General features: G+C 45.0%; 1 protein-coding gene across 6 annotated transcripts in view; it reads left to right on the top strand.

Moving 5' to 3' along the window:
* depdc5 (DEP domain containing 5, GATOR1 subcomplex subunit) overlaps window positions 1–14,752 on the top strand; it is a 267,024-nt gene that overhangs the window by 84,762 nt on the left and 167,510 nt on the right. For all 6 annotated transcript variants that reach the window (XR_012100187.1, XM_073055636.1, XM_073055639.1 and 3 more), the window contains exons 19-20: window positions 10,240–10,366; window positions 13,805–14,019. Coding sequence is in view for 5 of the 6 variants with exons in the window: in XM_073055636.1 (XP_072911737.1) it covers window positions 10,240–10,366; window positions 13,805–14,019 (342 nt within the window). In the remaining variant the exon portion in view is untranslated. The remainder of the gene's footprint in view (window positions 1–10,239; window positions 10,367–13,804; window positions 14,020–14,752) is intronic.

Here is a 14,752-nt window from a genome sequence, read left to right on the forward strand (position 1 = left end):
AGGGGTGGGGTCAGACCCGGATGTTGGGTGTGGGACCGAGACCCCGACATCAGGTGTGGGGCGGGGAGAGGAGGGAGGGTTCAGACTCCATTTCCTGAGTAGTCTTTCATCTCCACTGGACCTTTCAAAGGTGCTAGATCTCCAAATTTCCCTTCTCACTTTTGTCCAATATTTCACCATGATTCTCCTTCATCTGTTTTTTTCCTTCCCTTTTGAGAAGGTGGACTGCAGGATTATTTTTGGAGCCCTGTCTTGCATCTCTACAGGTGGACCTGTAAGTCCATCTGGAGTTACTCTTCATGTATTTATTGAGATTATTGGTTCCCCACCAATGTATTTCTTCCCTCTGTGCTTCCCGGGTTCCCTTCTAATTTCACCTATGCATCTTGGTTTTCTTAATACATTTGCCATGGACATGGTCCTCTGAGTCTGTACTTCTTGGAGTTGGGTTGATGTCCAGATCAGTGACTCACAACCTCCTGGCTGTAGCCATTCTAACGTATGGCCTGCTGAACTGCCTCATTACAGTGAACATTGTGCACTTTCCCCACTCTTGAGTCCCGATTATCTGCAGTGGCCAACTGGTCTTCCGGTTGGTGAGGCTTTGGAGGACGTGGGTTCCTTTTACCATAAAGGGCAAGCTGTGCTCCAATCAATTGAAGATTATGTTTACTGTTATGGGCAGATGTGAAGCATATAGCTGAAGTGTCAATTAACTTTCTGCAGCAGCAGCAGCAGCATCCCAGTACATTACAGAGCTAAATGAACAAATCGTCAGGTGGGTAGTCTCCAACCTGATGCATCGACGTCAGTTTGTCTAATTTCTGGTAACCAATCCCTCTGTCCCTTTCCCTTATTCCATTGTGTCCATCACCTTATCTCCATATCCCCACCCTTTCCATCTGTGCATCACTGACACACTCCTCCCACCAGTTCCCCTTCCCGCCTGCCCCACCATCAGATTTCTGATTGCTCCATGATCCCCTGAGCACTGTCTCACGATGTTTGCTGTCTTGTTTGCATTACTTGTATTTTATTGTAATTTATAGCATATTACACTGTTCTACTGCCCCCCCCAAAAAAAAAACAAATTTCATGGCACATGTCAGTGATAATAAATCTGACCTTGATTCTGATCTCCCTTCCTTGTCTTATCCTATTAGGTTCCATTTTCTTTAGCTCCGAGTCACTTCCGCCCATCAGCTCCCAGCTACTCACTCTCCTCCCCACCCACCTGCCTATCAAGCCCATCACCTGCGTTGTCCTCTCATCCACAGCTCTAGCTCTAACCCTGCCTCCACTTTTACACTGGCTCTTTCCTCCTCTTTCTAGTTCCGATTAAGTGTCTCAACTGGAAACGTCGATTGCTACTTCCCTCTGTCCATGCTGGCTGATCCACTGAGTTCATTCAGCATAAGTTAACATAAATTTTCTGTACAACAGAACTTCAAAAACATTTTGTGTCCCTCATTCACAAACATTCAATAAAATTATTATAATGTGTTTACAAAAGTTTGGGAAAATGCAGTGGCACATCAGGTAGAGGCAGTGCCTCATAGATCCAACGACCCAGCTTCATTCCTGATATTTGCTGTTGTCTGTGTGGAGTTTGCACCTGAGTTCTCTGTCTCCCCCCTCGTGGGCTTTGATTTCACGCACATCCCAAGAATGTTCTGGTTGCTAAATTAATTGGCTAGTGTAAATTTCCCCTGGTTTGTAGTGAATTGTAGAATCCATGGAGTAGTTATTGGGAGCATGTGGAGAAAAACATGGGTTAGTGTCAGATTAGTGGGATCTTGCTGGATGGAAGGACCTGTTTCTGTCTGGTATGGCTCTATAACTTGCTGCTTGTTGCTCCCTCCCACTTCCTCTCCGTTGTTACGAATGCTGACTCCCATCTAACCACCAGGAGACTGCAGGATGTTGGTTCTCTTCTGCTCACCTCCCTGCTGAGTCTCCCATCAGAATGCAGTGACTGGGGCTTTGCTGTGTATCGTGAGTGGCCACTCCTTAGTACACAGTGTGCAGCCAACCCATTTCTCTGGCATTGTTTGTGGATGGTAGGAGAGTGGTGTGCTGGCTAACACCACCATCTTGTAGCCATGCAAGAAATGCTCAGTAGTTGCCTTCTATTGTTTCCTGAGTTCAGAATAAATTTATCATCATGGTATGTATGTATGTGTCACCATATACTACCTTGAGATTCATTTTCTTGCTAGCGACCTGAAGGTTGTGAGTTCGAGCCCAGCTGAGGCAGCGTGTCTGTCCTTGAGCAAGGCACTTAACCACACAATGCTCCAGTCTATCCAGTCCAGTACTGGCAAAAAATGCTAGGGGTCAACCTCGCGATAGACTGGCGTCCTATCTGGGGGTGAGTCTCGTACTCTCAGTTGCTTCACGCCACAGCCTGATGAAACACAAAGGCTCGGGACAGGACTTTGACTTTGATTTACAGGAAAATAAAGAAATACGATAAAATTTATTAAAACTATATAACCATATAACAATTACAGCGCGGAAACAGGCCATCTCGGCCTTACAAATTTGCTCCTCCAATTCTTGCTCCCCATTAGGTGGTCTGTAATACACCCCTATAAGTGTTAGTACACCTTTCCCATTCCTCAATTCCACCTAAGTAGTCTCCCTAGACGAGCCCTCTAATCTATCCTGCCAGAGCACCGCTGTAATATTTTCTCTGACAAGCAATGCAACACCTTCCCCTCTTGTCTCTCCGATTCTATACACCTGAAGCAGCGAAATCCAGGAATAATTGGTTGCCAATCACACTGCTCCTGCAACCATGTTTCACTAATTGCTACAACATTATACTTCCAGGTATCAATCCATGCTCTAAGCTCATCCACCTTTCTTACAATGCTCCTAGCATTAAAATAAATGCATTTAAGAAATTTTCCACCTCTTACTCTCTGTTTATCTCTAACAGTGCAAAGAATTTTACTAGCAACACACACAAAATGCTGGTAGAACGCAGCAGGCCAGGCAGCATCTCCTGGCCATCTTCCTGGCCAGGCCAGGAAGGGTCTCAGCCTGAAACGTTGACAGTGCTTCTCCCTATAGATGCTGCTTGGCCTGCTGCGTTCCATCAGCATTTTGTGTGTGTTGCTTGAATTTCCAGCATCTGCAGATTTCCTCGTGTTTGCTTTTGAAAAACAGCTTTACTATCTTCTTTTTCTTCCTTCTCCCATACATCTGTTCCTACACTCTGGTTCCCCTCCCCCCTTGTATCTAGTTTAAATCCACTGGAGCCTCTCTAGTAAACCTACCTGCAAGAATATTTGTCCCCCTCCAGTTCAGATGTAAACCGTCCCACTGGAACAGGTCCCACCTTCCCTGGAAAACTGCCCAATTATCTATAAATCTGAAGCCCTCCCTCCTGCACCATGTCTTCAGCCAAGTGTTGATCTGTGCTATCTTACTATTTCTAAACCCGCCTGCACGTGGCACTAGTCGCATTCCTGAGATTGGTATCCTGGAGGTCCTGTCCTTTAACTTAGTGCCTAACTCCCTAAGCTCACCTTTCAGGGCCTCCTCACTCTTCCTATCCACGTCATTGGTCCCTACATGGACCATGACATCTGGCTGCTCACGCTCCCTCTTGAGAATTCTGAGAACTCGATCCGAGATATCGCGGACCCTGGCACCAGGGAGGCAACAGACCATCCGGGATTCTCGATCTCTTCCACAGAATCTCCTACCTGTCCCCCTAACTATCAAATCCCCTATCACTACTGCTCTCTTTTCCCTCCTTCCCTTCTGAGCTGAGGGTCCAGTCTCAGTGCCAGAGACGCAACCACTGCAACTTGTCCCTGGTAGGTCGTCCCCACTAACAGTATCCAAAATGATATACTTATTATTGATGGGAATGGCCGCAGGGGTGCTCTGCTCTTCCTGTCTATTCCCCTTCCCTCTCCTGACAGTCACCCAGCTACCTGTCTCCTGACTCTTAGGGTGACTATCTCCCTGTAACTCCTGTTTATTTCTGCTTCTGCCTCCCGAATGGTCCGAAGTTCATGCAACTCCAGCTCCAGTTCTCTACATGGTTTGTCAGGAGCTGCAGCTGGATGCACCTTTTACAGGTGTCGTCATTAGGGACAGCTGTGTTCACTCTGACTTCCCACATACTGCAAACAGAGCACTGGACTGCCCTCACTGCTGCCTCCATGATCTACTCCTAAGGTAATTAAATCAATTAAAGGAACTTAATTACCTCACTTGGAGTGAAGCTAGTCCTCACCCTCTGCTCGCTTTTAAAATTCTCTTGCTTCCTCTTGCTTGCGCAGTTGTGTCCCGTTCAAACCTTGCCTCTGCCTGTTCCTGTTGAAGCCTGTTGAGCCAAAGCCGTCCCAGTCTGCCTCAGTCCACTCCGATGATGGCCACTCTGACGATGGCTGCTGTATATGGTGGTCCTCCTTTTAAATCTTTGGCGTGCTACATCACGTGCCTGCGCAGTCTAGCCGCTTTTCCCCGATCAGTTTTTAAAAAAAAAAAACGACTTCTCTCTGTGATGCCTTTACTTCTTCCCTCTCCGCCTCTTGCTTTGATTTAAAAGACTGTTGAAAAATTCCTCTCCTTTTCAAACCTTTGGCGCTCTAACTATAAATAACAAAGACTGACAAACAACCAAAGGAAGACAAATTGTGGAAATAATCAAAATATCTCTGTTGGTCAGAGTTGATCATGGATATTATCGCCTAGATACACGAGCCTGGGCAGCACAATATGGAGAGCAAGCTGTTACCCATGTAGCAGGCTCTCCCTCTCCATGCATCTGATGAACCCAAAGGAATGACATAGACTGATACAGTTTGGTACCAGCAACATTGCAGAAGTTGTGAGTCAGCATTGAACTCACTGTAGGACTGCCTTAGTGATTCCAGCTCCGGGGTTTACTCCCAAAGCCTTTCCAATGAGTGGGTATAGCTGCAAGGCAGCAGAAATTTGAGATCAGAGTTTTCCTTCTTGTAGGTGAGCTGCCAACCACGGCTGATGAGCCCCATTTGCCAAAAGCAACTGGCTTTAAGGTGGCAGTAACCCACAAAGGTCCCTTCTCCTGTCAGTAGAAACGGTTCCGCCGAGCTTAGTAACTAAGCCACATGTGAAAGACAGAAGCTCAACTTGGTTGTCAGAGGCCATTCAAGATGCATGCCATTCGGTACGTTTACTAGGTAGTGGGAGCTAATTCCCACTACCACTCCTGGTTATAACAACCTTAAGGAACCAATAAAAAATATAAATAATAACTTTGAGAACATGAAGTGTAGAGTCTTGGAAAACGAGTCTGTATGTTATGGAGACAGTTCACTATTGAGGTGACTGGAGTTATCCATGCTGGTTCAGGACCCTGGTTGTTGTAGAGTAACAACTTTTCCTTATGTGATATACATGTATACTGTACATGAAGTATAGAGATTGAGCTAGGAAGAGGTTGAAGTTCTGTTATGTCCATGCAATGTATTTAGTTACTACTTGATAAGCAGTGTACAAATATAGTCAGTTTAAGACTAAAATTGAATTAGATGTCTTAATTTTGTGATATAAGCTATTAAATTTAGTTGTGGGAATATGCTTTGATATTTGTTGGTTCACAGAACAATCCGGCTTGCTACTCCTTTTCCCTGTAACCTATCTACACATTCCTATCAAGTCCTTTCAGATTCTATCATTCACCTTCACACTAGGGGCAATTTACGGTAGGCAGTTAACCTCCTCACCTGCATGTTTTTGGGGTGTGATGGAAAACATGAGCCCCCGAAGGGAAACCCATGCTGTCCACACCGACCGCGCCCGAGCTCAGGATTGAAACCGGGTTGCTGGAGCTGTGAGGCAGTGATGCACCACCGTTACTGGGTTTGTTGCATGTCAGTGTAAAAGATACTAGCTCAGTAAGGCACCTTGGTTGGCATATGTTTCTTTTCCCCTTAATGTAAGGGTGTGTGCTGAGATTCTGCAGTTACAAATAGCGGTGGGATCTCCACTCGGATTGGACTGTTTGGCTCGGTGAAAGCTGCATTCCATCCACACCTCAGACCGGAATGTCCGCTGCCTCCCATAGACAAACAACCGCTGATAAAGAGTTGCTTCTGTGGTGCAAATTATACCAGTGGTGTCAGTCCTGCACCTCTGGCTGAGGAGCTGCAGAAACCCATTGAGGATTCTGTAGAAATCCTCACTGGACAGACCCTGTGAGAAGCCAAACCTGAGATGAACAGTCAGGTGAACGGGAAATCCCTGCAGATCAAGGCTGCTTTTGCTGAAGGAGCACGCTTTGGGCCAACTTTTCAGGTGGTTTTGACAACCACAGTCTGACCTGGTGGGTATTTCCAGCCTTCTCCCTCCTTGATACAACATCCTGGGGTGCTGCTGCAGTGTGTCTGAGAGCAGTGCCTCAGAGTACTGCACTTACAACATGTGTCTTGTCCAACCAATAATCCACTTTTAGTCTCCATACTTGTTCTCATCATCACTACACAGTTCTGTCCCAAAGTATCGAGGGGTCTGGGTGACAGCTGTATTATAGATGTGAACATTCACTGTCTGGGCTGGGGGAAATGATCAGCTTCCCTCAGTGTGTCTGGAAACAAAACAGGAGTGATAAATGTTGAAATAAGTGAAGGAAAGTTCAAGACATCTGTTGTCAATCGAGAATTTGAAAGGTGTTGAGAATCCCTTGATTGGATGAGCCGTTCTCTGCCAGTGTTTGGCATTCTGTCAGCCCCAGCTGCAGAATCAGTGAAAACCTCAACCTTAAGCCCAGTGTTAAGCCATGCCTCTGGCACAGAGTCTGGCCCTGTGGTCGCAGAAGAGTAGAGGAAGGAAGAGAATGGCAGCAGTGATAGGGGACTCTATAGGTAGGGGATCAGACTGGCTATTCTGTGGATGCAGGAAAGAAACTCGGATGGTAGTTTGCCGTTCAGGTGCAGGGTCTGGGATGTTTCTGATTGCATCCAAGATATCCTGAAGTGGGAGGGAGAACAGCCAGAGGTCATGATACATATTGGTAGCTATGACATAGGTAGGAAAAGGGAGGAGGTCCTGAAAAGAGACTAGAGGGACTTAGGAAGGAAGTTGAGAAGCAGGACCACAAAGGTAGTCATCTGGAGATTACTGCCTGTGCCATGTGACAGTGAGTATAGGAATAGAATGAGGTGGAGGATAAATGTGTGGCTGAGAGATTGGAGCAGGGGGCAGGGATTCAGATTTCTGGATCATTGGGACCTCTTTTGGGGCAGGTGTGATTTGCACAAAAAAGACAGGTTGCACTTGAATCCTGGGGGACCAATATTCTGGCGGGGACATTCGCTAAGGCTATTGAGGAGAGTTTAAACTAAAATTGCAGGGGGGGGGGTGGCAATGGAACTGAAGAGATGGAGGAAGAGGCGGTTGGCTCACAAATAGACAAAGCTTGGAGACAGTGCGAGAGGGAGGATAGGCAGGCAATAGAAAAGGGACATGTGCAGACTGATTGAGATCTGTCTATTTTAATGCAAGGAGTATTATGAACAAAGCGGATAAGGTTAGAGCATGGTTCAGTACTTGGAGCTATGATGTTGTGGCCATTACAGAGACTTGGATGGCTCAGGGGCAGATGTGGTTACTTCAAATGTTTCAGAAAGGACCCTTCAAATGTTTCAGATGTTTCAGAAAGGACAGGGAGGGAGACAAAAGAGGTGGGGGTGTGGAGTTCTGCATAGGTACTTTCCAATGAGACAGGGAAGTTATTGTAGGGTACAGGAACCGTGGTGTACAGAGGCTGTAATAAATCTAGTCAAGGAGAAAAGAAAAGCTTACAAAAGGTTTCGAGAGCTAGGTAATGTTAGAGGTCTAGAAGATTATAAGGCTATTAGGAAGGAGCTTAAGAAGGAAATTAGGAGAGCCAGAAGGGGCCATGGGAAGGCCTTGGTGGGCAGGATTAAGGAAAACCCCAAGGAATTCTACAAGTATGTGAAGAGCAAGAGGATAAGACGTGAAGGAATAGGACCTATCAAGTGGGACAGTGAGAAAGTGTGTTTGGAACAGGAGGAAATAGCAGAGGTACTTAATGAATACTTCAGTATTCACTATGGAAAAGGATCTTAGTGATTGTAGTGATGACTTGCAGCAGACTGAAAAGCTTGAGCATGTAGATGTTATGAAAGAGGATGTGCTGGAGCTTTTGGAAAGCAACAAGTTGGATAAGTCACCGGGACTGGATGAGATGTACCCAGGCTACTGTGGGAGGTGAGGGAGGAGATTGTTGAGCCTCTGGCAATGATCTTTGAATCATCAATGGGGACCTGAGAGGTTCCAGAGGTTTGGAGGGTTGTGGATGTTGTTCCCTTATTCAAGAAAGGGAGTAGAGATAGCCCAGGAAACTATAGACCGGTGAGTCTTACCTCAGTGGTTGGTAAGTTGATGGAGAAGATCCTGAGAGGCAGGATTTATGAACGTTTGGAGAGGCATAATATGATTAGGAATAGTCAGCATGGCTTTGTCAAAGGCATTATGAGACTGATTGAATTTTTTGAGGATGTGACTAAACCCATTGATGAAGGAAGAGCAGTAGATGTAGTATATATGGAATTTAGCAAGGCATTTGATAAGTTACCCCATGCAAGGCTTATTGAGAAAGTAAGGAGGAATGGGATCCAAGGGGACATTGCTTTGTGGATCCAGAACTGTCTTGCCTACAGAAGACAAAGAGTGGTTGTAGACAGGTCATATTCTGCATGGAGGTCAGTGACCAGTGGTGTGACTCAGAGATCTGTTCTGGAACCCCTACTCTTCATGATTTTTATAAATGACCTGGAAGAGAAAGTGGAGGGATGGGTTAGTAAATTTGCTGATGACACAAAGGTTGGGGGTGTTGTGGATAGTGTGGAGGACTGTCAGAGGTTACAGGGGGACATTGATAGGATGCAAAACTTGACTGAGAAGTGGCAGATGGAGTTCAACCCATCTATGTGTGAGGTGGTTTCTTTTGGTAGGTCAAATATGATGGTAGAATATAGTATTAATGGTAAGACTCTTGGTAATGTGGAGGATCAGAGGGATCTCGGTGTCCGAGTCCATAGGACACTCAAAGCTGCAGCACAGCTGCAGTTAAGAAGGCATACGGTGCATTGACTTTTATCAATCATGGGACTGAGTTTAGGAGCCGAGAGGTAATGTTGCAGCTATATCGGACCCTGGTCAGACCCCACTTGGAGTACTGTGCTCAGTTCTGGTCCCCTCACTACAGAAAGGATGTGGAAACCATATGCAAAAGAGATTTACAAGGATGTTGCCTGGATTAGGGAGCATGCCTTATGAGGATAAGTTGAGCGAACTTGGCCTTTTCTCCTTATAGCAACGGAGGATGAGAGGTGACCTGATAGAGGTGTATAAGATGATGAGAGGCATTGATCATGTGGATAGTCAGAGGCTTTTTCCCAGGGCTGAAATAGCTAGCATGAGAGGGCACAGTTTGGTGCTTGGAAGTAGGGATGGAGGAGATGTCAGGGTTAAGTTTTTTACGCAGAGAGTGGTGAGTGTTTGGAATGGGTTGCCGGTGACAGTGGTTACGATATAGTACATGGAGCTTAGAAAAATAGAGGGCTATGGGTAACCCTAGGTAATTTCTAAGGTAAGGGCATGTTCGGCACAGCTTTGTGGGCTGAAGGGCTGTTTTGTACTGTAGGGTTTTCATGTTTCTATGTTGGCTTTGAACTCACTGAAACCTCATAAACGCAAGAGGTTCTGTGGGTGTTGGAAATCCAGAGCAATGCATACAAAATGCTGGAGGACTCAGCAGGTCAGTCAGCATCTATGAAAGTGAATAAACATTCCACGTTTTGGGCCAACATCCTTCTTCAGGACCGGACAGGAAGGAGAAAAAAGCCAGAGGAAGAATGTGGAGCTGTGGGGTGATAGGTGAAATAAATGAGGGGAAAGGTAGGTAGGTGGCTGAGTGAGGGAGGATGAAGTGAACTGTTTGGAAGTGTAATTCTCCAGGTGCAGTATCATAGTCCATTTATCATCGTAGGATTTGCAGTTGAATTTGTTAAACATCTCAGTTGATAATTTGACTAAGAGCATTTGTAAGCAGTCTTGAGCCCAATCTTCTTTCCACCTCTGTGGTGTTGCCGGCTGAGGTGGTGGTGACACTGTGAGGACTTGTAGGGAGGTCACCAGGCACTGAAGAAGAGAAGCATGAGCATTTGTTGGTGCACCCTTGCTCATTGTGCTTTGTTTCATCTTCAGCCATTGGTGCCAGCACCCCGAAGGAATCGGGGAACAGCCTCCCGATCCAGGTGGATTACGATGCGTATGATGCTCAGGTGTTCCGTTTACTGGGGCCTCCTCGGACCCAGAGGCCCACCTCTTTCAGGTAAGCTGTGCGATCATTGTTCAATGCTTTGGGAGTGCAGAATTTATTGTGAGCTACCCTCTTTTCTTGAATTCGATTTTCTCAGTGAAAGGACAGAGAACAACTGCTGCCTACTTCCAGCCTCTGCCAAGGTAAACCAACAATTGTTTGCAACAACTCCAGCAGATGTCAGCTGTTTTCCCTTTGAGCCTACTCTGCCAGGTATCACAATCATTGATCTCCTAATTCCATAATACTCTCTGCAATATTCTTAAATTCTTTGATTTCATCAGGGGAAGTGCTCCTCTCTGTGTAAAGCCTGGTGGGAGCTGAAAGTACAAGTTTCACAAACTAGGAAGTCCAAAACCATAGACAGTTCTCCAGGTGCAATCTCTCTGAGCCCATTTATAATGGCTGTAAACATTTGAACTCCTGCACTCAAATGGATGCTAACAGCCATTTCCCCAGCATAGTGAAGTCCAAAACTAGGGGCTAGATGTTTACGGTGAGAAGGGAAAGATTTGAATGGACCGGAGAGGAAATTTTTTGATGGAGAGGGTGGTCACTTATATGGAATGAGTTGCAAGAGGAAGTGGTTGAGGCAGGTACTGTCATCACTGGACTCTGAAAACTCACTCATTCCTCATTTACATTTATTTACTTGTGCACAAGGAGAACAGCGTGGCCACTGTCTCTACCACACCATTCTGACATTTGAACAGAGAAATACCATTTTTTTAAATATAGAGAATTGATTAGCAGTAACTCATGTTGACCAATTGGTAAACGTGTATGTTCAAATCCCTTATTTGCACGATCAACCATGATTCACAATATAGGTGTTAAAAGTCAACAGAAACTACAAACTAACAACTGATAATCCTTTGAAGATAATAGCCCCTAGTTGGTGTGTGCCTTGCATCCTTATCTTGTCTCCATATGCCAAGTGGATTGGGACAATTTGTTTTATGGGAAGGATGTAATAGAGAAATGGCAGTCATTTAAAGGTGAAATTTTGAGGGTACAGAATCTTTATGTTCCTGTTAGGTTGAAAGGAAAGGTTAAAAGTTTGAGAGAGCCATGGTTTTCAAGGGATATTGGAAACTTGGTTAGGAAAAAGAGAGATATCTACAATAAATATAGGCAGCATGGAGTAAATGAGGTGCTCGAGGAATATAAAGAATGTAAGAAGAATCTTCAGAAAGAAATTAGAAAAGCTAAAAGAAGATACAAGGTTGCTTTGGCAAGTAAGGTGAAAATAAATTCGAAGGGTTTCTATGGTTATATTAATAGCTAAAGGACAGTGAGGGATAAAATTGGTCCCTTAGAGAATCAGAGTGGACAGCTATGTGTGGAGCTGAAAGAGATGGGGGAGATTTTGAACAATTTCTATTCTTTGGTATTCACTAAGGAGGATATTGAATTGTGTAAGGTAAGGGAAACGAGTAGGGAAGTTATGGAAACTATAATGATTAAAGAGGAGGAAGTGTTGGTGTTTTTAAGGAATATAAAAGTGGGTAAATCTCCAGTTCCTGACAGGATATTCCCTAGGACCTTGAGGGAGGTTAGTGCAGAAATAGCAGGGGCTCTGACGGAAATATTTCAAATGTCATTAGAAACGGGGATGGTGCCGGAGGATTGGCGTATTGCTCATGTGCTTCCATTGTTTAAAAAGGGTTCTAAGAGTAAACCTAGCAATTATAGGCCTGTCAGTTTGACGTCAGTGGTGGGTAAATTAATAGAAAGTATTCTTAGAGATGGTACATATAATTATCTGGATAGACAGGGTCTGATTAGGAACAGTCAACATGGATTTGTGCGTGGAAGGTCATGTTTGACAAATCTTATTGAATTTTTTGAAGAGGTTACGAGGAAAGTTGACGAGGGTAAAGCAGTGGATGTTGTCTATATGGACAAGGCCTTTGACAAGGTTCCGCACGGAAGGTTAGTTAGGAAGGTTCAATCGTTAGCTATTAATATTGAAGTAGTAAAATGGATTCCACAGTGGCTGGATGGGAGATGCCAGAGAGTAGTGGTGGATAACTATTTGTCAGGTTGGAGGCCGGTGACTAGTGGTGTGCCTCAGGGATCTGTACTGGGTCCAATGTTGTTTGTCATTTACATTAATGATCTGGATGATGGGGTGGTAAATTGGATTAGTAAGTATGCAGATGATACTAAGGTAGGTGGCGTTGTGGATAATGAAGTAGGTTTTCAAAGTTTGCAGAGAGATTTAGGCCAGTTAGACGAGTGGGTTGAACGATGGCAGATGGAGTTTAATGCTGATGAGTGTGAGGTGCTACATTTTGGTAGGAATAATCCAAATAGGACATACATGGTAAATGGTAGGGCATTGAAGAATGCAGTAGAACAGAGTGATCTAGGAATAATGGTGCATAGTTCCCTGAAGGTGGAATCTCATGTGGATAGGGTGGTGAAGAAAGCTTTTGGTATGCTGACCTTTATAAATCAGAGCATTGAATATAGGAGTTGGGATGTAATGTTAAAATTGTACAAGGCATTGGTAAGGCCGAATTTGTATTGTGTACAGTTCTGGTCACCGAATTATAGGAAAGATGTCAACAAAATAGAAAGAGTACAGAGAAGATTTACTAGAATGTTACCTGGGTTCAGTACCGAAGTTACAGAGAAAGGTTGAACAAATTAGGTCTTTATTCTTTGGAATGTAGAAGGTTGAGGGGGGACTTGATAGAGGTATTTAAAATTATGAGGGGGATAGATAGAGTTGATGTGGATAGGCTTTTTCCATTGAGAGTAGGGGAGATTCAAACAAGAGGACATGTCGAGAGTTGGGGGCAAAAGTTTAAGGGTAACAGGAGGGGGAATTTGTTTACTCAGAGAGTGGTAGCTGTGTGGAACGAGCTTCCAGTAGAAGTGGTAGAGGCAGGTTCGGTGTTGTCATTTAAAGTAAAGTTGGATAGGAAAGGAATGGAGGGTTGTGGGCTGAGTGCAGGTCAGTGGGACTAGGTGAGAGTAAGCATTTGGCACGGACTAGAAGGGCCGAGATGGCCTGTTTCCATGCTGTAATTGTTATATGGTTATATGGTTAATGGAGAGCTGGGCAGATGCAGTAATTTGTGCTCCGCCCCCTGGTTAAAACTAATGAACACTGTGCACCAGATTAGCTTTATTTGTCACATTACATCAAAGTTTCAAAACATACAGTGAAATGCGTTGTTTACATCAAATCAAATCAATGAGGATTATGCTGGGTAACCCTCACGTATTGCTGCACGTTTGCCAATATATCATGCCCTGTAACCTGTATGTCTTTGGAATGCGGACACCGTGAGCGCGTACAAACTCCTTACAGACAGCAAGGGCATCAAAACCCGATTGGTGATTGTCTGGTGGAGTAAAGCAATTGCTCTAATAATATGCTACAGTGCCCCACAGCAGTATTGCAGAGTGACCTGCTTCTTGTGTCTCTGTTCTCAGGCCTGTTCGGGAGAGCAGCACCAGAAAGAGTTCCAGCTCCTTTGATGTTTCAAACAGCCCCCCCCAGCAACGCGGAACCCAGCCTCTAGAGGAGGTGCGAAGCCAGGCCTCTGACGACAGCTCACTGGGGAAAATCTCAAATATCCTCTTGATTCCACGGCCCCACCTACATCAGTATGAGGTCAGCAGCTCTCTGGGCTACACCAGCACCCGCGGTAAGGAGCAGGCATGAATAGGTTCCTTCTATTTCATTTCTGGTGCATTTCCTTCTATTTCATTCCTTGTGCTCTGTGTTCCAGCTACGAGAGTCAATCAGAGCTTTGGTCATCTTGCACGCTGTTCATCAGGTTGTCTGTCTTAGGACAACTTGATGATCAGCATCCAAGATGACCAAAGCTGTTAAATTGTAGCTGTTGCTGTTACATTTGGTACATTGGTAACAGTAACCTGGTACATCTCCCAGCACTAGCAATAACCGTAATCCTTGTCATTTGTGTGGTGCCATTAACAGCACAGAATGCCTGATGAATGTTACCAAACTAAACGATTCAGGCTGCTCTGGAGCCCTTCTCCTGCCGCTTAGCTCTTGCAAATGTCAGGATGCTTTTGAAAGGCTAGCTTGTGACTCTGCACCAAGGTTCATTAGTTTCTGGATGGATGCTTGTGTGGAACATTGGCTGGGCCTGTCATTAGGTACAGAGGAGATATCAGTGGGAATTTTTTTACACAGAGAGTGGTGAGTGCATGGAATGGGCTGCCAGCGATGGTGGTGGAGGCGGATACGATAGGGTCTTTTAAGAGATTCCTGGACAGGTACATGGAGCTCAGAAAAATAGAGGGTTATGGGTAACCCTGGGTAATTTCTAAGGTAAGGACATGTTCGGCACAGCTTTGTGGGCCAAAGGGTCTGTATTGTGCTGTAGGTTTTCTATGTTTCTATGTCTCTAC

This window comes from Hemitrygon akajei, chromosome 9 (assembly GCF_048418815.1).
Source record: "Hemitrygon akajei chromosome 9, sHemAka1.3, whole genome shotgun sequence".
Taxonomy (NCBI): Eukaryota; Metazoa; Chordata; class Chondrichthyes; order Myliobatiformes; family Dasyatidae; genus Hemitrygon; species Hemitrygon akajei.